Genomic DNA, 26348 nt, shown 5'->3' with positions numbered 1-26348 from the left:
GGGGTCCCAGTACCCCTAAAGAACACGAAGCCAGCTGGGTTAAGCAGGTTTTATTGTTACTGCTGGACAGCCATGGACAGCCACTCGAGGACAGGGGGCAGTGGTGGGGTATCACCGGGCTGAGCCCGCCAGGGCCTGCTCAGAGCAGGAAGGGGATAATGGGCATGCGCAGGGGCGGGTAGTCGCGGAACTCCTTCAGGTAGCTGCGGTGCTTGCCCTTGGCCCAGATGGTCATCTGGGTGAAGCCCACCAGCGAGAAGAGGGCCACTGTGGGCAGAACGGGGCATCAGAATGAGGCTGCCTGGCTGGCAGGACAGCGGCCGCGCCGCCGCGCAGAGACAAGAGACTCACCTGGGACACACTGAGTCAAGATGGCAAAGCCAATCCAGGAGCCCACCTGCAGACAGCAAGGCAGGGGAGGGCAGAGGGAAGGCCAGCGTCACATACAGCCCGAGGACGGCCACGGCCAGGCTGTCTGACTCCCCACAACCCACCCCTGCACGGCAGCCCTGGGAGGACAAAGGCAGTCCCTCACCTCGTAAGTGTAGTTGGGACAGGACACCAACAGAAACAGCCAGGTGAAGGGGTTCTTGGTGGGGTATGGGATCTTCCTGGTTTTCGACCCTGGCATGGAGGAGAGTAAGTCAGACCCCTGCCCCAGCTCGCTCGCCCCTGCCCCACCCCCGGCCCCGCCCCGGTCGGCCGCTCACCGGCAGGCCGCAGGTCCCGAAGAGCCATGTGGATGGAGAAGTTGCCCATCTGGCAGATCTATAAAGGAGGAAAGGGTCAGCCCACAGCGCGTGGCCACACCCCGCCCGGCCGCCACACCGCACCACGCTTGGTTGCTGCCCAGCCTCTTTACCACAAACACGGCCAGTGCCAGCTTAACCTGCTGAACTCCATAGGCTGTAGAAAGAGCAGAAAGGAGAGCCCATAAGGCCCCTCATGGAGGGCTCACTCGGGCAAGGGCACTGTCTGGGCCCACTTACTCGGGGGTGTGTAGAGAGGGTGGTTGATGTAATAAGCCATCCACGCAGCGAAGCCCCAATAGTAGGTGCAGTTCTGGAAGAAGAACAGATGAGTTAGCCTGGGGGCGGGGCGGGGCGGGGCGGGCAGGACAAGCAGAGTAGGGTGCTCACTTTGAAGATGTTCCGCAAAGGCATGGTTCCGTGGGAGAATCGGTGCACGAAGAGAGTCTCCAGCAGGCGCTTGATGTAGTGGAACGAGTGGCACATGCAGGCGAGGCTGGTGGGGCAGGCGACTCAGCCAGGGCCAAGCCAGCTCCCGCCCCACCCGCTCCCCCACCCCTCCACCCCCCACCCGCCTTCCTCCCGGCCCACTCACTGCACCACCGTATGCCGACTGGACGTAAAGTCGTATTTGCGGCCATAAATGAAGGGCACCCGGAAGTAGAAGAGCAGGTAGATGAAAAGCGGCCCGGCGTACTCCGTCAGGAAGACCTGGGAGTGCCCAGAGACCAGGTGAGTCGCCCCAGGGAGGCCGAAGGCAGAGGCCAGGGAAGGAAGGGGTCAGAGCTCACCGTCACCCAGCTGATCTGGGCCCCGAGGTCCCGGAAGTAGAGCGTGGCTGTGGTGCCCACGGGAAGCTTCTGCAAGACATCTTCGTCTCTCAGGGACTTCCCCTCTACAGAGATAAGTCGGAATTTGGTTACCGCCCTGGTTTCCGGACCCCGAGAGCCCAAGGGGTAGGCTGATGGGCAGCTGTACTCACTGGGGTCCAGGCGGAGGGACTGGCGGGCAGGATACCACTGCGGGTCTGCCAGGAGAAGGTCAGGGGTTGCAGCACCTTATCTGGCAAGGCTCAGCCTACCCACGCCCCAAACTTGGCCTGCCTCTAAAGGCTTCCGGACCTCTAGGACCCCCGGCTCCTCCCACCCTGTGCAGGACACACAGGATAGGCAGCAACAGATTTTTTTTTCCCCTTTGGCTAGCACAAGAACATTCCTGCTGGTGACCACACAGGGGCAGCCTGCCCAGTCAGCCGGGCCTCACTCACTGTCCAGCGTGCGGAGAGGCTACAAGCCGATGAGGAGGAGGCATGCGGAGGCATGCGGGCCCAGGTCACATCCAGAGGGGAGGCAGGAGTGGGGGTAGATGTGTCAGGAGCGGGGGGCGGGGGGGGGGCAGGGGACAGGGGGACGGGTGTGTCAGGAGCAGGAATAGGTGTGTCGGGAGACTCACGTGTCTTGGTGAAAAGGGTCTTGATTTCAGAAATGGTGGCCTGAGGCTCTACCTAAAGGAAAATAGGGTGTCAGTTCTGAGGGAGCGGATGGGATGGGGGAGGGGCCAGGTACAGGCGGGTCAGGATCAAGCTGGTGACTTCATGGGTCCATCCACCCTCCACCTCCTTCAGAGACACAGAAGCCCTCCCAGGCTGCTTTGTCCCATACCAGGCTGCCAGCTTCCAGCGCCGCACAGGGGCCACGGCTGCTCACGCTAGCGGAGAATGTGGCCACCCTTTAATGCAGTTCCTCAGGGTGTGCTGACCCCAACCATAACATTATTTCATTGCTACCTCATACCTGTAATTTGCTGTTATGAGTTGTAATGTAAATATCTGATATGCAGGATATCTGACAGGCGACCCCAGTGGGGTCTGGGCTGAGAACCACTGCTCTAGATGAAGACAATGCCTCTTGCATGCCCTCTGAAGGACAGGGAGGGCCACGGATGCCTGCATAGCCAGCCCTCGGGGAGCTAGCGATGAGGAACAGGGGCCCGGCCTGGCCGTCCTGGCACCTCACCCCAGGGACGAGGTCCTACCTTGTCCAGGAAGCACAGCTTCTCCCTTGTCTTCGCATCCCGAATCTCCACCTCAAAGAAGAGAACAGCCTTTTTATGCTTCTTGGCTGCCTTGTGGGGTACAGGCATGGGGAGACCATCGAGGCCCTGGTGGGCCTCTTTGGCCGCCATGGTCAAGCTAAGATCCATGCCACCGCCGGCTCTGCCCTCCGGCTCTGCCTTCCAGGCTGTGGTGCCCACTGCCAGCCGCCAGCCCCCACCTCCGACCTCTCCTCACAGCGCCGCTGTGCGCTGGGCTGGGCAGCATGATCAAATTCTGCCTCGGTGCTGGAAGGGAGCCTGTGTCCCACCAGGCCCGGCCAGCTCCAACGCCAGATGTAACCCGAGTGCCACCAGGGCCTGGCCCGGCTAAATATAAAACCATCTCAGGCCGAGTCCCCCCCAGAGGAGCCACAGTTCTCCCCTGAGGGCTAGCTACCCTCATGCAGGTGGTTAGGTGGGCACAGGCCCTCAAAAGTGCCAGGGACAAGAAGCTCCCCCAGAGAAGGAAAAGGCCCACAGTCCCAGCAGGTGTGGCTAACCCTGCGCACACTGCCTGACAGGCTACTGAGCCTGGGGAAGTGCCAGCTATTTGGAGAATCTGCGAGACAGATCATCCATTTCCACTTCTGAGCTGTAAGGGACACTGGATTATTTCCCTTGTGCATTTGTGTTCCCAGGGAGGTGACAAATTCCAGAGGTATTGGTCCTCCGCACCCCAGGCCCTCCACCGCCCTCTCCGCCTCACTTCTCAGTTCCTACCACATCAGCCAACACAATGTGCTCACCCACGGGAACTTCCGAAGCCCAACACACACCCTGCCTGCACCCCTGGGGTCCCCAGCCCCACCCAGAGGAGAAAGCGCAGGCTGGGGCTGGAAAGTACGCACAGGGGCAGAGTGAGGCGGCGGGAGCCCAGGATCCGATCCATCTGGCCCAGAAGGTCAGAGAAGGCTACTGGCCTGACGCCCACCACTGCCCGCCATGCTAAGGGCTCTGTGGAGAACTGCCACCTCTTATCCCAAAGAAGGGGCATCACAGGCCAACAAAGCTGGCCGCTGCCACCTGCATGCACCCAACAGCAGAGTCACGGCACTGCTAGGGGTTCCTGAGAGGACACGGGTAGACCAACATGGTACTGGTACATGGTAAGTATATGTGTGTGTGTGCGTGTGAGTGCGTGTGCGTGCGTGTGTGTGTGTGTGTGTGTGTGTGTGTGTGTGTGCGCGCACTGCTACTGGGACCCCGCTAGAGGAATGAGGGAGTGAGCACATGAGGGGAGCTAGCAGGGGCGAGGTGGCACACAGGGCTCCAGGCCCTGGATATATTAATAGTCACTGGGCCCCACGAGCACTGCCCACATGCTCGGGTCCATGTGAATCACGGGAGGGCGGCAGTGTGCACCGGGAGAGAAGGCCATGGAGTTCCTGCTGAACCACTCAACAGCTTAAAATACAACCAGCCCCTCTCCCTACTGGGCCAGCTGCCGGGGAGGGCTGAAACCCTAGCCTCTCCCCCAGCTGGGGCTCTGCAAGCAGGCCAGGAGCCTCGGGGCACCAACTGCCTCCGAGTGGGCAGGAGCGCGGCATGGAGAGGGCCATGGTGAGGAGCAATCCCAAGGCACAAGCAGAGGCGCTGCCTGAGGCAGAGGTGAGTTCCGGGCCTCCCACGGCCTTCAAGCCAGCAAGCATCCCCAGGCAGGGGCCTAAAAGGGCCCAGTGGGCCAGAGGCCGCTCTTGCAACCCCCTGAGCCTCTAGAATTATTTCAAAATCAAGATCAAAGGAATGTTAAGTGTAGCAAGATGGCTGGCTAGGTGAACGAAACCAGACTTTCAGGCTTAGAGTGCACAGGACCAGACCGGGACAGACGGAAAGCGGCCCCCAGGAAACCCCGGGGGAGCGGGGTGGGGGTGGGGAGACGCTAAAAGGCACATGCTCTTTGTGGGTAAGGCAAAGGTGCCAGCCAGAGAGGTGGGGGTGCACGCCGAAAGGTAACGAAACCCACTAGGCTGTGTACTCTTTTGGGAGGAGGGTATCAGACAGGGTCTGTCTTTAAATTCTGAAACACTCCTGTCTCAGTTTCCCAAGTCCTGAGCAAGCACAGCTGTCTGCAACATGCAGATGCGCTATGCACTTTAGACCCAGGAACTGCACTGCAAAAGGGCTGGCTTCAGGGAGTCTATATAGAGCTCTCACTCCACCGAGTTACAGCCCAGCCCAACCAGTGACAGACAGGCCTTACAGAGTCCATGAAAGAGAAAGACAGGCAGCTCCAGGGAACAGGCTAAGGAGAGCGAGGGGGCTCACTGCGCACTCCTCAGCCACTGCCACCCAGCCCTGCCCTGTACCTATCCCACACACCCCAGCCGCACGGAAGCCAGCCTGGAGTCCAACCAGGAGGGGTGCCTGGGGGGGGGGGTGGCACAGATGGCTATGGACTGGTGCCCCAGCCAGGATGAACCCAGAAGAGGCAGCCAGCAGCCTCTGCTCGCCCTGTGGCACAACTTAGCTAGGGAGGGACCCCTCCAGTGAGACAGATGTCTGTTTCTGTAAGGGTGGCCCGGGAGGGGTATCCTGAGTGGGGGGGGGAGGGAATCGGGTGGACCTGCTGTTGAGAGCACAATAGACAGGGGTCACAGAGGCGCACAAGGGCAGGAGCCTGGCACGGCACATGGACTGCTCCTGCGATGACAGTCCCACTAGTCTGTGAAGAATTCTCACCCAGAGGTTGAGATAACAAGGCCTGGCGGCAGCTAACAACAACCAATAGCAGCCCAAGGTCAAGGGCAGCATAGCAGTCTAAGAACGGAGCCCACCCCAGGGCTGGGTGGGGTGCTGGCCTTGGTTATGGCAGACCAAGGCTGGCACACCAGAGAGCGCGCCTGTTCCTTGTTCCAAGACACAAAGGTAGCACTTTTGAGGTTGTCCCAGCCTGGCAGGGCAGCAGAACGACAGAGACGCACGCCCGCCCCGTGTGACTGTTACACAGGAGGCTCACGCCTCCTGCCTCAGGTTCCTGGGCACCTCATCACAGCACCAGTGAAAGCAGTAACCCTCCCCTCCAGCAGGGTGGCATACACCTGTGGTCCCGGCAATCAGCAAATGGACACAGGATCAGGTCTAGGACAACGCTAGCAACATACAAGTTTGAGGCCAGCCTGAGCTACATGAGACCCTGTCTCAAGATAAAAGAAAAAGAATGCAGGTAATCTACTTACTGCTGATCCACTGGCCCTCAGGGAGACCTTGTGCCACCCTGGGCCTGGCTGTTTAACACCCACGTGGCCCGGGGAGAGCCCAGTTCAGTATCCCCCCTGGGACCAGGATCTGGCCATGTGGTGTAAGGCTGCGGCTCCCTTGGAAGCTTCCGAGCACACACTGCACTCCAGGCCCCCTGGCCCTACAGCCCTGCACCCATACTGAGGAGAGAAGGGATTCGCTCACCAGGCTCCAGCCCCAGAGAAACTGGGGGTCTCTCAGTGGTGACCCAGAGCTGACAGGTTCTGAAGGCACAGTGATGTTAGCACACATTCCCTGGACACTAAATTGTTAAAAGGCCTATCTGTGTGGCTCCTGACAGGCGCACCACCTCCTCGGCTGCAAGGGGACAGACTCCCCAACTGCAGCCTCCCATGCTCACTGCAGGAATTAGATAGCACAAGGCAGGAAGACAACCACTTGGGCATTCAGACAGCGCCCATCCAGCGTAAACGCTGAGCAGGGAGCCAGGGATGGTGGCTCGCGCCTGGAATCCCAGCTCTGGGAGGTGAAGGAAGGCGGGAGGATCGGAAAATGGGAGGCCCACCTTGTCCTGGCCTTGGCTACATACTAAGACTTTGTCTCGGGGAAAGAGGAAAAGCGCAAAGATACCATACGACTGACTGACTGACTGACTGACTGACTGACTGACTGACTGACTATGGGAGAAGAGCAGTCACAGATGTGCCAGGAGCCAGCCAGGCCCCTCTGTCCTATAACCTTGACTGCATCTGTGCAGGGACCCAAGGTCGGAGGGCTGACAGGATCGTGCCCCACCCAGCTGGTGGCAGTGAGCCTGATCACCAGCAACAGGGGACCACGTGGGAGGACAGGGAAAGGGGCGATGACAGCCAACAGAGGCCGCAATACTTTCCATTGTCCCCCTGTGCCAAAAGGCTTGGAAGCAGGGCCTGCAGAGACAGTCCTAACTGGTGGGCGAGCACACAGCTGGGGTGCAGGATGGGACCAGCAGAAGCCCTCCCCTTCCCTCACTCTTCCCCTTGGCAGCAGAGACCTGGGGAGCCACCACCTGCCGCCTCCCCACTCTCGCTGCCTCAGGCATGGGAACAAACAAGCCCTTCTCTCAATCCAAGCCTCGGTCAAGGGAGCAGGGGCAAAGGGAAGGACAAACAGAAGCAACCTGTATTGTCACCAAGAGCTGAGGGACACCCAGATGGGCCAGAGCAGCAGCTGGGCGTGGCAGCCCAGGCCAGCAATCCTACCCCTCGGGGAGCAGCGCAAGGAATACCCAAAGTTCAAGCCCAGTCAGGCTGCATAGCTCAGGCTAGTCAGAAAGACCAGATCTCAAAAACAATTGATAAAGCTGAAAATAAGATAAAGGGGTGAAGATGTCCCTGAGAGAGCTGTCCAGCAACGGCCCTTCACCTCCAGGGAAGAAGGTCCAGGCGGAGGCAACAGCTACCAAACCAGGTCCTAGCAGGGTGCCAGCATGCCTGGGGAGCAGGGAGGGGGACGCGGCTGAGCAGGCCGTGGGCCAGGGAGAGCCTGGGCTTTTGCCTGGGCTCAGATGGGAGTCACAAAGGGTTTCTGAGCAGGGAAGGGACACGTGTTCATTCGCGAGTTCACAGGTGGCAGTGCTGGTGAGACAGTCTGACTCTGACAGCGTGAGGCAGAGGCTAGGAGACCAGGACAGGGAGGGACAAGAGAGGAGGAACAATGGCTGGACTCTAGACAGACAGAGTGGACGCAGCAGAGCCCAAACAGCCTGAGCCTAGAAATGAAATGACGGAGCGAGTCTGATGAGCCAGGAAGGAAGGAAGGGAGGGAGGGAGGGAGGGAGGGAGGGAAGGAGGGAGGGAAGGACGAGGGAAGGAGGAGCAGCCCCATCGAGGCCAGGCTGGAAGAGTCCGAGGCACAGGACTCAGGCTGCATGCGCCTCTTCACAAATGTGGGAGCCCTGTGCTCCCAGCCCTCTGCCTGCAAGCAAGACCATGGCTGCAGAGGTTGTGCCACAGGCTAGCTCAGTACCTCCAAGCTACCAAGCCATGGTTGCAGAGGTCGTGCCACAGGCTAGCCCGGTGCCTCCAGGCAGCTTTTCAGGTCAGCCGCACCTAGAATTCTGGTATTCAACCCTGGGGCCTGCCCAGTGACTCCGGGTAGGGACGCTGGCCAACAGTGTCAACCCGCCCAGCTTCATAGGTAATCGCCCTGTGTCGGCCCCACACAGCCAGAACTGTCGGTGTCTTAGTTCTCTACTGCTGTGATAGGACACCATGGCCAAGGCTTTCTTATAAAAGAAAGCATTCCATTTGAGGCCCATGGTTCCGGAGGGTTAGAATCCATGACCATCATGGCATGGGCACAGGGCGTGGCAGCAGGCGGGCGTGGCAGCGGAAACAGTATCTCTCACATCTTGAGACACAACCCCAAGGCAGAGGAAGTTAGCTGGGAATGATGTGGACTTTAGAAGCCTCAAAACCCACTCCCAGTGACACACCCTCCAACAAGGCCACACCTCCTGATCCTTCCCAAACAGTTCTACTGTGTGGGACCAACAGCTAAGGAGCAGGTATTTAAACACGTAAGTCCATGGGACCACTGTTATTCACACCACAACAGGCTTCGAGTTCATGCCCAGATGAGGAAGCGAGGGCCACAGGCTGAGGCACCTGGGAGTGAATGCCTGAGGCAGGGGGTCAGGCATGAGTCCACAGGGGTGCAGAGAACAAGACACCATCCCTCAGGCTCTCGGCCCTGGCACAGGTCCCCGGACTGGACAGCCTAGCCTAGCACAGCACAGCCGCACAGTCCTATCTCGACGTGGCAGGGCAGCGTGCTGCAGGCGAAGAGTCCAAGAACCTCCCTGGCCCTTCAGTCAGCTGCTGCAAGCACTCCTGAGGCAGAAGCAGAAGGGCGTGCACATTCTTCTTGGGGACATTGCTGAGCCCAGAAGGCAGAGACCTGGCCCACCCACTGGCCCAAGCACAGTGCAGGCAGCTTCCCAGTTAGAAGCAGCCTCCCGCGTCATCTGAGACTCCAGCCCCATGGCTCTGGCCCCCATTCTCTTTTACTTTCCAGAAATACCCAGTAACCCTAATAATGCCGTGACAGCTTATGACCTCCGTCTGCGGCCAGGAAGCCAGCAGACTGCACCTGCTCTAGCCCACATCTGTCCTTCTCCAGTGGCCCTGGCATCTGACTTCATTTCTCCGGGGGCACCGGGGGCACCAGGGGCAAGGAGCAGGTCTTTTGCTAGCCAGCCTCTCTAGGAGCAGTCATGGGAACAGGCTACCCCGGGCAGGAACAGCACAGACACTGACCACCTATACTTGGCCTGTGACCAAGTGACTTCGGGCTCCTGTTCCTGTTACACCGCGACAGAAGCCGGAGTCTGAACACCATGTTCACAGGCTCTGAACCCAGGCCCGGCACCAAGTGCAGAGGCCAGAACAGTGAAGGGGGAGGGGAGAGGAAGAGTAGGGAGGGGAAGGAAGTGGGGGGGAATAGGGAGGGGAGAAGGACAGGAACAGAAGGGAGGAGGGGGAAGAGATGGGGAAGGACCAGGCTGGAGAGAGAGATAGCTCAACATGTAGATGCTTCCCACCAAGCCTGATGCGGAAGGCCTATCCCCAGGACTCCCACGGTGAAGGAAACCAGATTCCTGTGGCACATCCTCATAGATCTGTATGAGTCTGACGCCAGCCTCATCTGTGGAGTAAGTTCCAGGCCAGCAGGGCTACACAGTGAGCTCCTGTCTCAGGACGCAACAAAAAGCTGCACTGACCTCCAGCACCATAGAGGATTAAAGAAACATAACAAAACTGGGGTATGGGTTAATGGCAGAGCATCTGACTAGTATATGAGGCTCTGTTACAAAGAAAGGGACACCTAAGATCCAATTATCCTGAAGGACACACACACACACACAGTGAGAGGCTACAGCACATCTTATTTTAAAGGACCAGTCTCCAATTTCAAATACATGCAGAATGTATCACCTCCACAGCGCTGGTGGACGCCACAGAGGGACCAAGGGCTGAGCCGTTTCTTGACCCCAGAACCCTATGTAGCCACCTCTGCTAGCCCAGCCTGGAATGGCAGGCCACACCCAAGACCCCTCCCAAATCCAGAGACGCCAAGGCAGGATGGAGCACCAACTCCACGTTTCCCTGTGGGGGTGAAGGCCACCGCCACCATCCGCCTGGAAAAGCAGCGGTGTCTCCAAGCTGAGCAGGCGAGATACGGCCCTCTGAGCACTTAGCCTTGTCCTGGGGTTCGAGACGGTGCCCCCCATCCTGACATGGTCCATCCATGGTTCTTAACTTAGTAACTCCCCTGCCCTCCTTCCCTGACCCAAGGTCCGAAAGGCAAAGGGGAATGCCCATGGGACTCTAACCCGGGCTGCATGCGGATCCGCGATGACCGTCAACAGCTAAGCATGCTGGTGCCAATGACGAGGCTCAGGACACCGCATGCAAAGCTCACCTGGGCTATATAGCGAAATATACTGTCTCAAAGACAGAACTAACGGACGGCTACAGCGCCACCCAGTGGACTGGCAGGAAGAACCCCATCCTGGCTGCCAACAGGAGACACTCTAACCGTTGACCAGCGCAACTCCAAAGTTCCCACAGATAAGATGCAGACCTGGCTAAGCATGCCCTGAACTCAATTCCTTCCGCCACACAATAACAAACAAAATTTTAAAATGTTAAGTAGTCTTCCTGGTGGCTGGGCTGTATCTCAGAGGGTGCTTAGTATGTACAAGGCCAAAGAGTTCATCCTCAGCAAAAATAAAACACTCGCCAGGACCAGCCAGCCAGCCACCTCCAAGCACTGCTACCACACTGGCATGAGCCCCCACCCCAGGTCCTCACCTAGTAACCCCCTGCCCTCCTACCGTGCCCTGAGGGTGTGGGTAGACACCGCGCACGTATGCTCTGCCGCTCTCTCCAGGCTGCTGGAGTGAGCATTACCCTACTTACTGACGATAACTGCGCTGGGCAGTCTCGAGCCAGGACAAGGCTCCCAGGGCTGAACCTCGCCTGCTTCTGCTCCTCGGGATGGATGGGTTCTTTCTGGGAGCTGCACCCTCAGCACCTCTGCCTCCTCCAGGGCTGCGCCTGTCCTGTTCAGGGGTCCTCCCGCCTGCTGCCCGCTTGCAATCAGGGATCTAATTCAAGCCTCTCTCCAATTCTGGGCAGGAAGACTCGGGCAAGCCAGGAAGCTTAAGGAAGCCAGAGCCCCTAACCTCGAGGATGAACGAGAGGCTGGTCGGCCACGGTCCGGTTACACCCACCCCTGAGCCCAGCCACGCCAGCAGGCAGGTGAGTCTCCGCATGTGCTCTGCCAGGCAGCCCGCTAGGGTCCTCATGCACAGCTCACTCTTAAGGTTCCGCCTTTCCCAATAATCCCTGTTGACTGTGGAAAGCAAGCACATTCCAGACACTAGAAATCTGGAGATCCAGCCATATTAGAAAAAACCTCTTTGCAGGAGCTTCCTGAGCATGTGTAAGGTCAGGTTTCAACCCCCAGCATAAAGGAAGGGCAGCAAGAGAAAGGATTCAATAGGTCTACATAATATGAGAAGGTGGCGTAACATCACAAAACATTGCATGGAGCTGGGCGTGGTGGCACACGCCTGTAATCCCAGCACTTTGGGAGGCAGAGGCAGGCGGATTTCTGAGTTCGAGGCCAGCCTGGTCTACAGAGTGAGTTCCAGGACAGCCAGGGCTGCACAGAGAAACCCTGTCTCAAAAAAACCGAAAATTCAAAAAACAAACAAACAAACCATTGCATGGAACAGACATGGGTGTGTGGCACGGGCAGTTTTCCATACAAAGTGGTCAAGAAAGCCCTCCCTAGCTGTACTTCACAAGGCAAGAGAGATGGATCTGCGAGTACGAGGCTAGCCTGACTACATGACTGTCCGGCTAGCCAGGCTACAGAGTGCTTAGTGAAATCCTGTCAGGAGAAGGAGGGTGAGGATGAAGCTCCCTAAAGGGACTTGCAACCAAGTCCCAGGAGAGTAAAGGCACTGAAGGCGGCCATCTTCACGGGGAGAACAGCTGTGCAAAAGGCCTGAGGTAAAGATGCTCCCAGATGTGTGCTCTGGAGTCATACGATGAGAGGACGAAAGGAGACTCGAGGTGACATGGCAGACAGTCCCAAGGGCTGGTGAGCAGAGGGAGCTCTGGAGAGAGGAGCGTTAGGCCTGACTTGAGTTAGCGCTGCTTGTTTTGTTGTGACTGCTGTCACAGGGTCTCACTGTACAGTCCTGCCTGACCTGGGACTCACTCCATGTCTGTAGTGGTCTCTGCCTCCTGGGTGCCGGGGTTAACGGCATGCACCATCCTCCCCAGCTGTGGCCTGAGTTCCTAAGGGCTCCTTTTGAGGGAATTAGTAGTCTGGAAGCAGAAGCCTGCCGGAGGCTGTGGAAATAATTCCCTCCAAACAGCAATGGCAGCACACAGAGCTGTACTGGTAGGTACACTGCAAAGGTCAGGTCAAAACCCGTTAAACACCTACATGGAAGACAGTCACCCCAGCACTGAGAGGTCGAAACAGGAAGATCTCAAGGTCAGGCCAGCCTGAGCTACACAGCAAAAACTTTATCTCAAAAATAAAGCTACACCTGGATCTGGATGGGGTTCAGGGTGTGGCCCTCAGTGGTAGGGTTTTGCCTAGAAGACATAAGGCCCTGGATTCCATTCACAGCATCAAAATAATAAATAAATAAATTATATTTTTTAAATACACACAGTTTATTATCGCTATCTCCTGCTCAAGGAATGATAGGAATCATCTCTACTGTGCTAAAAATTTTATTGACGATGATGGGATTCTATTAATCTATAACATCAGAACAGTAAGTTAATAACAAATATCATTTATCTTTTAAATTACAGTAAGAAAGGTAGGAACGAGCAGGGTGTGGGCACTTGGGGGTGGGGGGGCAGGGAAGCAGCAGTACCGGCTCCTAGAGGAGTTGCTGGCTGCCGGGACAGCAGGTGCAGCAGGTGCAGCAGGTGCAGCAGGTGACAGGGGTCTGTCTCCACCTGCTGCACAGCACAGCTGAAGGCCGGCTGACCCTGTGACCAAATGGAGACTTCGTGTGAGTGAGACAGGATCTGCCACATGCAGGCCTGCCTCCCCTCAGGCCCGGTCCCTGCCTCTGCTGTGCTGAGATAACAGGGTGTTACCACCATACCAGGCTCTTCCACCCCAATTCCACAGACCAGACTCCTGAGCTATCTGCAGAGCGACAGGAACTGTTCACACAGAGGCTGGTGTATAACCTGCTATTCCACCATCTGGCAGGTTGAGGCAGGACCGCCAGGTCAGCCTAAGCTACACAGAGACCAGACCTCAAAGAAAAACTAAGAGGCTGTTATGTACAAAGACCTGAATTTAAGCCCAGAGGGAAAATGCCAGGAGTTTAATCCCAGCCACAGGGAAGGTGCAGTAAGACTTTCATGAATGAGGCTAGCCTGGGCTTCACAGTGAGATGCTTAAAAAACAAAACAAAACAAAACAAACAAACAAAAAAAAACTAAAAAGAAAGATGGATGGATGGATGGCTATTATCATCCAGCCATGGTGGGCAATCTAGACTCAAGTCCCAGCCCCACAGGCAGCCTGCGGGACTCAGGCAAGTCTTCAAGCCAGTGTTTAGTTGCTTCCCAACTTAACACTAAAACCTGAAGTGGACAGGGATGGCTCAGCAGTTAAGAGTGATTGCTGCAGGGCAGTGGTGGCACACGCCTTTAATCCCAGCACTCTGGGAGGCAGAGGCAGGCGGATTTCTGAGTTCGAGGCCAGTCTGGTCTACAGAGTGAGTCCAGGAAAGCCAGGGCTATACAGAGAAACCCTGTCTCAGAAAAAACAAAAACAAAAAAACAAAACAGAGTGCTTGCTGTGAGCCAGGTGTGACACGCAGGAGGCAAAGCAGGCTGATCTCTGTGAGTTCGAGGCCAGCTTGAACTACAAAGCCAGTTCCAGGACAGCCAGGGTCACACTGAAAAACCCTGTCTCAAAAACAAACAAACAAACAAACAACCTTGCTGCTTCTGCAGGGTTCCATGCCCACTGCTCAAGTCAGGCAGCTCCCAGTGCCCTGTCCTGTGATTCCAACTCCAGGGGAGCCAAGCACTGGGAAAAGAAAGAAAGAGAAATAGAGAGATGAATAGATGGACAGACAGACAGATAAGAGAGCAGGCGGTCGGGTAAACACCAGAGTACTAAATCAAGGCTCAACTGTCTTTACAAGAGACAGGAAACAAGGTAGGTTGTGCTGTTAGTACAGGCCCCATACTCAAGCCAGACACCCAACCCTGGGCCACACCCTCTAAGACCAGAAGATGGTATCCTCTCTTCTCTGGTGGGCTTCTAAGGAGCTGGGTTACGTGGCTGCCAATAGAGCTTGCCCTGGATTTGCTCTGTAGTTCAATGGCCAGAAGCAGACTCTCACACCATCAATAGATCTATCTGCAAGCTCTGAGATCAGCTGGAAACCAGAAGGGAACCAGACCACCACACACACAGACAGGCAGAGACACACGCACAAGCGTGCATACGTGCTCGCTCTCTCTCTCTCTCTCTCTCTCTCTCTCTCTCTCTCTCTCTCATTCTCCCTCCTCCCTCCCCCCTCCCACGCCCCTCCAGAGAGAGAACAAGACCACAGAGAGAGAAAACAAAGGGAAAGGCTCTACAACATGACACCATCTGGGCTGACACTGCGTGGCTCGGCGGCACTGCTAACCTAGCAAAGCCAGGGTTCCACCTTCAGCACCAAATGAAGTCTGCACAGTGGTGCGCAGGTATTGGCGGGAGCATCAGAAGAACTTCAAGGTCGCCCCTGGCTTCTAAAGGAATTCAAAGCTAGCTTGGGCTACATCAAAGCCTATGTCCAAGGGTGTGTGGATGTAGCAGACATAATCTCAGCACTCAGAAGCCTAAGACAAAAGATCCCAAGTTCAAGGGCATGAACTAGAAAGATCCCAACTTCAAAAAACTTTTTAAAAAAAATTAAAACATCTATAATGAACATGGACACATTTTTTCCTTGTCCGTATTCCTTGACATTTCAGAAGACTTGTATACTCTTTATGCAGAGATCACACGAGCAGCCTGGTGGTGGTAGAGCAAGCTTTTAATCCCAGCACTTAGGAGGCCGGAGATGGTGGAGTTCAGAGCCAGCCTGGTCTACAGAGTGAGTTTCAAGAATGCCAGCCCTGGTTATACAGAGAAACCCTGTCTGGAAAAACCAAAACCACAACAGCTTTAGAAGGGACCTGAGGATGCTTGTTTTCCTTCATCCTCAGGGGTGCTAGGACCAACCCCCCAAAGTACCACTGACAAAGAAATGCTTCTGCTAAGGATTCGGATACTCTGTTCTGAAAGCAACCAATAAAGTAACCTTCCCCCACCCCCTCCTGACCAGAGCCCCATCCACGCTCGCACTCTCTCTCTCTCTCTCTTCTCTTCTCTTCTCTCTCTCTCTCTCTCTCTCTCTCTCTCTCTCTTCTCTTCTCTTCTCTTCTCTTCTCTCTCTCTTCTCTTCTCTCTCTCTCTCTCTCTCAAGCGCAAGCGAGGCTGGAAGAGGCTGAAAGTAAGGAGCAGTGGCCCTGTGCCTTTCCAAATGCAATGGTTCCGTGAGGGCCCCTGAGGACTTAAAACAGACTGCCCGAGGACAGTTACACATCAGACAAGATCAACAGGTAGGAGAATTTCATCATCCCCCGGCATAAAGTCCACAGGTCCTCAAGGAAGCTACAGAATCGTGGCCACCTAGCCAGCTGTCTAACACGGCACTCCCTTCCACAAGGCAGGCTGGGTCGCAGGCAGTGTCTGCTGTCTCAGCAGGGCTCAGAGTGAGGACTAGGTCAGGGATGAGGACAATCCCATATCTGGGCCAGTGTGCCGTGGAGAAGCTGGCCAGCAGCCACCCATCTGACAGGGAATGGACGCTCGACAGCACATGAAGAGCTCAAAGCCTAGCGCTAGTGGTCACCCGGGCAGCACACAGGCACACGGCTTTCTCAAAGGTATGAAGGGCCAAGGAAAACAAAATGGCGGCGCACATGGCGGCGCACACCCTTAATCCCAGCACTCAGCAGGCAGAGGCAGGAGGATCTCTGTGACTTGGAGGCCAGCCTGCTGGGGTTTCACAGAGAATTCCAGGCCAATAAGGGCTTCACAGTGCGACCCTGTCTCAAAAAGATTAAAAAAAATAATAATAAAAATAAAAAAGCAAGACCCAGATGGGTGGCGGGGGCGGCCACACTGCACTAGCACTCTGCAGGCAGAGAAGGGCATTTCTGTGAGTTTGAGGTTAACCTGGTCTACACAGTGAATTCCTGGCCAGCCAAGGCTATGACAGTTTTTATTAATGGGGGAGGAAAAAAAGGGTTGAGACTGGAGAGATGACTCCATGATTGAGAACAGGTACCACTTAATCAATAGTTGATTTGGATCCCAGCACCTGTGGCAGGTGGCTCACAAAGCCCTGGAACTCCAGCTCCAAGGGATCGGATGGCCTCTTCCAGCACCCAGACACACATGTGCATATAACACTCATACAGACACGTGTACACAAACACACATAAATCAAGTAAGCTTTTTAAAACTTTTTTATATTAAAGTATCAAATGTTTAGTCCTGGAGAGAAAATGGAGGTGACTTTTGTGAGCTCGAGGCCAGCCTAGTCTACTGTAGACCCAGTTCCGGAACAGCCAGGGCTACACAGAGAACCCTGTCTCGAAACATGGCCCCTCCAAAAAAACAGAAAAAAGAAAAAGAAAAAAAAGAAAGAAAAAAACACAAAAAAGGGTTAGCAGAGGGCTCAGCAATACAGGCACTCTAGTCACACCGGCAACCTTAGTCGTCCAGTCCCAGCTGATCCGACCCCTCTACTGCCTCCACAGATACCAAACATACGTGTGGAATACATACAGACATGTAGGCAACACACACACACACACACACAGTAAAAGGATGGGGTACAGCTGGATGGTAGAACCTTATGGCTGTTCCAGCCCGAGTTTGCTCCCCAACATCACAAAGTGGGGAGCCACAGGCAGGCTACACTCCCGGCAGCAGACAGGGATGCAGATCTGCCTTTACCTGATGATTTAGAACTGAGAACTCAGCTACAGCCAGGCAGAGTGCCCAGTGCCTCAGCCTCCCTGGCAGCCCCAGAGACTGCCATCCTTATCCGGCCTGAGAGAAGTCAAAATGGTAAAGTGGCCCCAAAGGCCACGTCCTGCACAGTCACATGTCCAGCCCTTCCTCGGTACATAATCACCAGAGCTTGCCTGGCTTCTGCCACTTGCCAGCCATGGACGTGAGATTTTACGGTCCTGTGCCTCTGCTTCCCCATGTGTCAAGTGGATAGGAACCATACCTACTTCACATAGAAGGCTAGACCACAGGCATGGGTGGCAGACAACTGGAGATGGAAGGCTAGACCACAGGCATGGGTGGCAGACAACTGGAGATGGAGAACAGTGAAAGAATATGCTCATCCCCAGCAACAAAGAAAAGCAGCAAGCCAGGCACAGTGGTGCCGGCCTTTAATTGCAGTACTCAGGAGGCAGACAGAGTTCTGCGAGTTCAAAGCCAGCCTGGTCTATACAGTGAGTTCCAGCTAGCCAAGGCTGCAGAGTGAGACCTTGTCTAGTATAAATAAATAAATAAATAAATAAATAAATAAATAAATAAATAAATAAATGGGAGGGGGACACCATAGAGAAACTAAAGGCACTGAGCGCACGTCTTTATTGTGATGGTGACAGCCAGCTACACTCTCGTAGCTGAGGTAAGTGCCCAGCTGCTAAAACAGTCTCATCTGTCACTATCAATAGCACAAGGAAGGTGTTAAGACCTGAACTTGACCAAACAGCCTTCCCACCCAGCCAGACCTGCCCGTCAAAGGCCAGGGCGCCCAACTGAAGCCAACAACGTTATCAGAACTAGAAGTCTCTCTCTGGGCCAGCCCCACGCACTGGCCAGTCTGTCCAGGCCACTCCCTCCTGTCTCCACTTGGGAGTCAGTGGCACTCTGTGGGCCTCTAAGTGGCCGCTAGTGGAAGTGACCTAACCCGTGCACATCCGGACCATCGGCCCAGCTTCTCCAGGGTCCTCCAGTCTCTGCCTGAGTCCTCTGCGCTCAGCGAATGCACCCGACGTTCACCAGAGCACCAGAGCTCGGGAGGGCCAACCCTGCGACACCGACACGTGCCATCAGGAGCAGTGGCTGAGGGAGCTGACTGCAGCTCCAGCCTCTCCGGGTGGGACATCCCTGAAAACAAACTGCGAGTCAACACACACTCCTGCAAACCCATTGTGACGTTGCAGGATGTGAAGTCCAGAGAGGTTAAAAGCATTGCCCATGAGGGCTAGCCAAAGACTTAGTGAGTTCAGTTGGGCACGGTGGTGCAAGCCTTTAATCCCAGCACTTGTAGGACAGAGACAGGTGGAATCTGAGTTCAAGGCCAGCCTTGTCTACAGAGCAAGTTCTAGGACAGCTAGGATTACACAGAGAACCCCTGTCTCAACAAATGAACCAAAAAAAAAAAGGAAAAGAAAAGAATACTACTGGCTGTTTGGAGCACAGGATGCTCTTCCAGAGCACCCGAGTTCAACTCCCACAACCGGCTTGTCACCCACAACTGTGACTCCAACCACAGGGGATCTGATGACTTCTTCTGGCTTCCAAAGGTGTCAGACACTCAGATGGTGCACAGACATACGCATGCAGGCAAAACACCCATACCTATACATAAAATACAATAAAAATAAAAGAATGTGCCATGGGCTCTGCCCCTGCCAGTGGCAGAGAAGGATCCACTCCAGATCTGCCCACGAGGCCTGCAAACCTTGCTGTCTTCCTAGGACAGAGAATCAGTACAAATCCAGCTAATGAAAGTCAGGCACTGGGGCAGGAGAGAAGGCTCAGTGGTTAAGAGCACTGACTGCTCTTCCGAAGGTCCTGAGTTCAATTCCCAGCAGCCACATGGTGGCTCACAACCATTTGTAATGAGATCTGACGCCCTCTTCTGGAGTGTCTGAAGACAGCTACAGTATACTTACATATAATAAATAAATACATCTTTAAAATAAAAAAAAATAAAAAAAAAAGAAAGTCAGGCGCTGGCCTTGGGTACACCCGTCAGTCAGGGTCAGTTCCCTTCTGCACAGTACAGTGTCAGGCAGGGCTCAGATCGCTGCCCGTGCTGTGCGGCTTAAGGATTCTGCAGAGAAATGTACCAACGGAGCCACTACCTGCCCAGGCCACAAGCCACATCCACGGTCCTTCTGAGGCACGCCCAGTCAGGAGAGATGAGAAAGGTTCGGAGCAGCCAAACGCAGTGGCGCACACATGCACCAGCACACAAAAGAAATCTAAAAAGAAGGCCAGGTGTGGGCATTCACGACTTTAATCCTAGCACTTGAAAGGCGGGAGCAGGGCAGATCTCTCTTGAGTTCCAGGACAGGGCTCCCTAAAAGTTTTCTCAAAACAAAACTAAGGCCAGGTGGTGGTGGCGGCGCACGCCTTTAATCCCAGCACTTGGGAGGCAGAGGCAGGTGGATTTCTGAGTTCGAGGCCAGCCTGGGCTACAGAGTGAGTTCCAGGATAGCCAGGGCTATACAGAGAAACCGTGTCTTGAAAAAAACCAAAAAAAAAAAAAAAAAAAAAAACCCAGAAAACAAAACAACAAAAAAAACCCAAACCTAACCTAAAAGTGCCACACCCAGCCCTCTCCTGCATCAATTGCCTTGATGCGTGATCACGCCTCATCTTGAACCTTCACAGTCCTTTCACAACCCAGGTTTTGTTCCAAGGAGCGAGCATGGACAGGCTGAGAGAGTCAAACCACCTTCAGCAAGCAACCAAGCCAGAATTCAGTCTGAGGCCCGACTCAGTGCCTGCACACAGGTCTATTTTTCTCCTCACCTATCACCTGTTTTCCGCCTCTAAGCAATTGCCTCATAGCACCAACGGTGATGACACATGCCAGTAATGCCAGTAATCAAGGCTGTGGCAGGAAGAACCCAGATCCATCTGCGTATGGTACACAGTGAGACCCTGTCTAAAAATCCAAGGCGGGCTGAGCCCGGGAGCACACGCCGTTGATCCCATCACTCCAGAGGCAGAGCCAGGGCACCTGAGTTTGAAGCTAGCCTGGTCTCAGCAGCCAGATTCCACGTCAGCCAGACCTACAAAGTGAGACCCTTCAACCATAACAACAAAAACCGGGGTGCTGGAGTGGCAAGCTCGGCAGTTTAGAGGCGCTTACTGAGTCTGGATCCCAGAACCCAGATAACACCTCGCGCCTGTAATCCCACGTGGTGATGGACTGCCAGCCTCCGGCCTAGCCCAGGGTCAGGTTCCTGCTTCAAAACTTGGGCCAAAAATGATTAGGTGCATGACCCCCTCTTCTGGGCCCTGAGCAAGTTCACGGGTCACATACACCAAACACACACAAATAGTGATGGTGACAATAACCATAATTTTTTTGTTTTTGTTTTTCCAGATAGGATTTCTCTGTGTAGCCCTGGCTGTCCTGGAACTCACTCTGTAGACCAGGCTGGCCTCGAACTCAGAAATCCGCCTGCCTCTGCCTCCCAGAGTGCTGGGATTACAGGCTTGCGCCACCACCACCCGGCTGATAATAACCATAATTTTTTAATCAAGGCCTAGAGATGCAGCTTAGTGACAAGAGGGTGCGCTCGGCACATGTAAGACAGGTCCTGGGCTCCAATGCCTAACAGTAATGTTTTTAAATCTCTCTTGACCAAAACTGCTTTCAGAATTTTCATACTAAGTCCTCGGAGAAAGCAAGCCAGGCAGGAACTTGCCTGAGGTGAGGTACTAAATTGGTGCAGAATGATCTCCAAGGTAGGCCCCAAACCGCCACCTTTACAGCCTGCGTGATCATTCTCACCATCCCGTGAGCTTAAGGCCAGCCGAGGCTAGAGGCTCTCTCTCCATGGGCTGACCCTCCAGAGATTTACAGGCGGATTTACAAGGCACCATATCTGTCTCAGGCTACCACAGGCATGCAGACAACCACAGGCATGCTCTCTGAGTATCGTCTCCAATGGCAAAAACACTAATAAAAAAAAAAAAAATAACAAAATAAAAAACCGGGCCCAGGATAAGCTGCTTTCACACCAACCCTGCTGACTGATTTATAACGACGCCAAGGCCAACCTGTTCTAGAAGCTTCGCCCCCACGAGGCCTAGGCCGCCAAAGAGATTCTCCTTCCTGATAAATGAGTAATGAACTGTGCTGATACGCAGCTTACCAAAAGCCACAATCTGTACTCCAGGTGGGATCCACTGTGCCTTGGATCTTCCCTATGACAGTGACGGACCATGAGGACATAGGTCCTGGCCTTTTCTGAGGGAGCCTTTCTTTACGGTTATCTGCCTGCATGGACGCTATGTGTACTTAACTTATGCAATGCTCACAGGGCAGAAAAGGGTGCTAGAGCCCTGGAACTGGGTTGCAGATGGGTTAGACAGAATGTCAGTGAGGTAGGAATTGAATCTGGGTCTTCTAGACCCATCTCTGCAGCCCCTGAACACCAAGTCTGGGGGCGCAGCTTTGGGGCCAGGGTGCTGGATTAGCCCGTGGGGGACCCTGGGTTCCAGTCCAGCACCACAATATCCAAAAAGCTAATTCTACTTCATAATCTCTGAGGTGTCTTCCTATGGGCAAAGTCTTTCTCTTTCTTAAAATTCAGTGTATTCTAGAAATTGGTTCTCTCCTGCCACCGTATGTGGTTCAGGGATCAGATTCAGGTGGATCTACCTGGCGAGCTACCTCACTGTCTCCAGGGCTTGAGACATGGGGAGGTTTCCCAGGAGACTGGGGTGCCTGGGGGCAAAGGATAGACTCAGTCCTTCAAAGGTATCTATTATTTTGTTTTTTAAATTAATTTTTCAGCCTGCTGAGGTAACACACATCTTTAAACCCAGCACTTAGGGCCCTGAGTTCAAGGCCAGACTCAGACTAGTCTACAAGGCAAGTTCCAGGCCACTCAGGCTCAGGCAGAGCTGCAGAGGCCTTTAATCCCAGTACTTGGGAGACAGATGCAGGCAGACTTCTGAGTTCGAGGCCAGCCTGGTCTACAGAGTGAGTTCCAGGACAGCCAGGACTATACAGAAAAACCCTGTCTCAAAAAAAACAAAAAAAAAAACAAAACAAAAAAAAAAAAAAAAACAAAAAAACAAAAAACAAAAAGAAAAATTACATTTTATTTATCATTGAATGCACATTGGTGTGTGCATGTGGGAATTCTTTCCTTTCACCCAGTGAGTTCCAGGAACTAAACGGAACTACATGCAAGTCTTCAGGTGCAGCAGCAGCAGACACCTTTACCTACTGAGCCACCCTAGCAGGGTGGGCTAGAGTTCACAACTTAGCTAGGCAAGGATGACTCTGAACTTCTAATCCCAAGTACTGGGATCAAAAGCATGAACCGCCATGCCTGGCTTTATCTAGGACTGGGGCTGGAACTGAGGGTCTCCTACATGCAAGCCTAACAGTCCAGATGTGGACAGCTGACACTTTTCCCCAAGACCTCAACTACGAAAGCATCTCTTCCATTTTTGTTGGTCTGAACCAAGAGCTTCTGCAAACTGGGCTAGAAGGCAGGAGATGCTCCTACCCCAAAACCATGGCCTCAGTGGGTACTAGACAAATGTCAACAGAGAATAACAAAAAAAAAAAAAATGAAATAACTTTTCACCAAGGTCACATTGACTCTTTATTTTTTCCCCATTTATTTATTTATTCATCCACTTCACATACCCATTACAGCCCCCTGTCTCCTCCCAGCCCCCCTCACATAGCTTCCCCCTCCCCCTACCCTTCTCCTCTGATAAAGGAGAGGCCCCTGGGTACCAACCCACTCCAGACCTCACTGCAGGACCAGGAGCATCCTCTCCCGCTGAGGCCCAGACAAGGCAGCCCAGTCAGGGAAGCAGGATCCGCAGGCAGGCATCAGGCAGGGACTTGGTCCCCCTCCAGTTGTTGGTCCTTGAAGACCAAGCTGCACATCTGCTACATCTGTGTGGAGGGCCCAGGTCCCGCCTTTGTTTGCTCTCTGGCTGGTGGTTCAGTCTCTGGGAGCCCTCAAGGGTCCAGTCTCTGTTGGTCTTCCTGTGGGATCCTCTCTGGGTTCCTCAAGCTTTGTCTTTTATTTTTTGTCTGTTTCATTTAGTTTGGATTTTTGAGACAGGAGGCCCAGACTGGCATCAAGCTCCCTATGTAGTTGAAGATAACCTTGAACTCCTGGTCCTTCGGCCTCCATGTCCCACGACCTGGAACAGGCATGTGCCAGCTTGCTGGGTTTTCTTCAGTGCCAGGGATCCGACCCAGGGCTTCAGACACATTAGCAAAGTGTTCTACCAAATGAGCTCCATCCTCAGAGCTTTGTGTGTACACACACACACACACACACACACACAAGCTGAACAGCTGACGGGGGGGACTACCATGGCCCATCTAGGCTCTGGGAGAAAGGAGGCACTTCAGTAAATGAGAGCCCGTTTTTTTCCAGGCCAAACCCTGAGCCTCAGGCTGTGTTCACGCCTTGAAGCAAAGCACCTACCCACCTGGCCTGATTTTCCACTAGCAAATGAAAATGACTGACTACAAACTCCATCCTCCACTGGCACTTCTCAGCCTGAACATGGCTTTTCCCCCAGGGCAAGAGAGGGGGTAAGAAACGGAAAACACCCCAGGGGAAAAAAGCCTCCCCTAGAAAACAAAAAGTTGAACAGGGCTGTAAGGATTGCAGAGTCCATCTCCTGGTTCTCTGACATCAGGTTAGAAAAGACTGAGGATTTCTAGATTCGTTTCTAAGGCCCTGGAAAACTACCAACAATAATCACAATATAGAAGATGAATAGCAATATTAGTATTCACCTTGCGATAAAACAGGATTATCTCCTATGTATTGGAGGTTCCTAAAGCCAATTTCCAGAGACAAGTGGTGGTTGCCAGGGGAGGGGCTGGGGGAGTAGGAAACTGGGAGATACTATACAAAGCTGTACAGTTTCAGTCTTACAAGATCAACACGTTTGAGAGTTCTTGCCTAGCAGGGGAAAGCCCTGACTTCCAAGTCTAGCACTACAAACTGAGGGGAGCAGGCAGGGAAGAAAAAAAAAAAAAAACCTAACCTAAGGTTAGGCTTAGGCAGGCAAATTTCACCACAAATTTAAAATCTGAGGGGAGAAATACAAACAACTCTCAGCTTGCCTGCTTTCATTTACAGAACTGCGCTGCTGGTAGTTAGGATCTATGCCTTTGAAAAGAAATCTGCATTTCCTCTCTGTTCTGCAATTACTAACAGGGATCTTTCGAGAACTCACTTGACATCTCTGACTTTCACCTACATCTACATCGTAAGAAATTAAGAATCCCACCGCAGCAGGACTATGAGTTTGAGGGCAGATAACAAAATCTCAGTAATACGGTAGTTAGCCCTTACTAATGTGTTCTTACTATGAATGTGAGCGATGAGTTACTGTTTTATGATAACTACTTAAAGGTCAACAACAACGAAATTAGTATCATCAGTTAGGAAGAGAAGAGCATCAGAAGCCTTGGTTTTAAGTGGAAAGGTGACCCAAGATACAGTCAGAAGACCTGAGCTTCCAGAATGGTCTTGCGCATTTGGATTTCTTCCCCGGCGGTCACCGGCTGGCGTGACCCTGGAACCAACTCCCTCGCCGCCCAGGCATATGTGGCGAGGTGGGTGCGAAGGTCGGAAGAGGAAGGTCGGAAGAGGCAGACCGGCTGAGCCCCTCCTGAGCCCAGGGCGCTGACACCGCGCAAGGTTTGTGCAAGAGAAACGCTCGCGCCAAAAACAAGTGCTCTGCGCCGCACTCCTGAACCCCTGCCACTCAGGCCACCGAGGATGCTGCATGGAAGCTGCAAGCTTCTCCTAGGCCCTGCAAGACCCTAAGAAAAGGCAGCCCCCAAACAACCGGGGTGGCAGGTTTATAATAAACCTCCCCCCGCACATGCGCAATGAGATTACACTGCGCCTGCGCCATGGCGGAGAGCCGGACCCTAAAAAAAGGTCCCGAGGCCCTGCAGGACACTGCGGTCTCCGGTGGCCATGGCCCAGGACCCCACGCTGCTTACCTCGTAGTGCTTCATGGTTCTTCCACAGGATGGCACCTGCACTCCTGCAGCTGAGTGACCGCCCTGCCGCACCAACCACCACCCAACCAACACACACACAGGGAGCAGCACTCCAGGGCTCCGGCTCCGCCCCTCTCTATGCGTGCGTCCCTCCTGCCAATCAGCGTGGGATGCACCCACAGCTCGCGCCACACGACTGACCAATCAGCTTTCGAGATTCAACGTTCGCAGCCGCCCCCCCCTTCCCCTCCTTGGCAGGCAAGATTAAAACCCGGCCACCTACCAATCAAAAGGGAGCCTCGGCGCCGCGCGCCCTTTGGCTCCGCCCATTGCAGCATTGCGGTGCAAATCCAGCGACGTCTGGCTGAAAGGTCGCTGCGGCAAAACTAGAACAAAGCGCTGCGTGGCCCGGAGGGTAATGCTTGGGGTGGATTTGTAAATGTAAAGAGGCTCATCTAAGAGATAAGACCTCAGATTTCACCACCAAGACCCTTGAAAGGACTCCAAATATCCCGAGTGGAGAAAGAAAAAGAAAGCCTGCACCGCCTTTTCTGCAGGTGCCTAAAACAGCCCCTGTCAGTTGAGCTGACCCTAGAAGCAAAACCACCTTTGTCTCTGCCTGCGTTATCATATATGTAGCTACTGAGCCCTTGAAATATACTGGAAAAAAATGACAGGTGCCGCCATACATCAAAGAAGAGTGCGGAGAAAGATGACATTGTGGATGAAGGCACTTGCTGCCCTACCCGGTGAGCTAAATTCAATCCCAGGGATCCACATAATGTAAGGCCAGGACAGATTCTACCAAGTTATCTTCTGACCTCCAACAGGCACCACGGCACATGTGCAATCACACACATATACATGTGCATACACGTGTGCACAAACATTCATAAATAAATATGAAATGTTAAAAGCATAGTGTAGCCAGATGTGATGGCACACACCCTTAGTCCCAGTAAACAGGAGGCCAGCAAATGTCTGTAAATCCCAGCCTTGGTCTACCAGGGAGTCCCAGGTCAGTCTACTTAAAGAGGCCCTGGCTAGGTGGGGGGCTGGGGGAATAAATAAGTAAACGAATAAGTAAATAAAAGAGTATATAGTTCAAGGCTGGCTGTGATCACTTGGCACAGCACCAGCTTACACACACAAGGTCAAGAAGG

General features: G+C 54.0%; 1 protein-coding gene across 4 annotated transcripts; it reads right to left on the bottom strand.

Annotated features, from left to right (window-relative positions):
- Window positions 1–35: 35 nt before the first annotated feature.
- Window positions 36–25324, bottom strand: Tecr (trans-2,3-enoyl-CoA reductase). 4 transcript variants are annotated; one of them, XM_052166251.1, is made up of 13 exons: window positions 25186–25324; window positions 2784–2834; window positions 2202–2253; window positions 1732–1776; window positions 1541–1644; window positions 1345–1460; window positions 1140–1245; window positions 990–1062; window positions 863–906; window positions 711–768; window positions 536–624; window positions 352–397; window positions 36–267 (listed from the first exon to the last, which is right to left on the bottom strand). In XM_052166251.1, the coding sequence occupies exons 1-13, from the start codon at window positions 25198–25200 to the stop codon at window positions 140–142; spliced, it is 927 nt and encodes a 308-aa protein (XP_052022211.1). In that variant the 5' UTR covers window positions 25201–25324; the 3' UTR covers window positions 36–139. The 4 variants fall into 4 exon arrangements, with proteins under 4 accessions (XP_052022211.1, XP_052022209.1, XP_052022208.1 ...); XM_052166249.1 differs by lacking the exon at window positions 25186–25324 and adding an exon at window positions 6246–6376; XM_052166248.1 differs by lacking the exon at window positions 25186–25324 and having other exon boundaries at window positions 2784–2966.
- Window positions 25325–26348: the final 1024 nt, after the last annotated feature.

Source organism: Apodemus sylvaticus, chromosome 21 (assembly GCF_947179515.1).
Source record: "Apodemus sylvaticus chromosome 21, mApoSyl1.1, whole genome shotgun sequence".
Lineage (NCBI taxonomy): Eukaryota > Metazoa > Chordata > Mammalia > Rodentia > Muridae > Apodemus > Apodemus sylvaticus.
This window is presented reverse-complemented; position numbering and strand designations above follow the sequence as displayed.

Excerpts from the sequence above, each read along its gene's own strand:
- Tecr (XM_052166248.1), bottom strand. The coding sequence starts at position 2,951 with ATGGATCTTAGCTTGACCATGGCGGCCAAAGAGGCCCACCAGGGCCTC. Across the intron at positions 1,777-2,201 it reads GACCCTTTTCACCAAGACAC|ACCCGCAGTGGTATCCTGCC; the intron begins GTGAGTCTCCCG and ends TTCTCCTGGCAG. Across the intron at positions 769-862 it reads TGGCACTGGCCGTGTTTGTG|ATCTGCCAGATGGGCAACTT; the intron begins GTAAAGAGGCTG and ends CCTCCTTTATAG.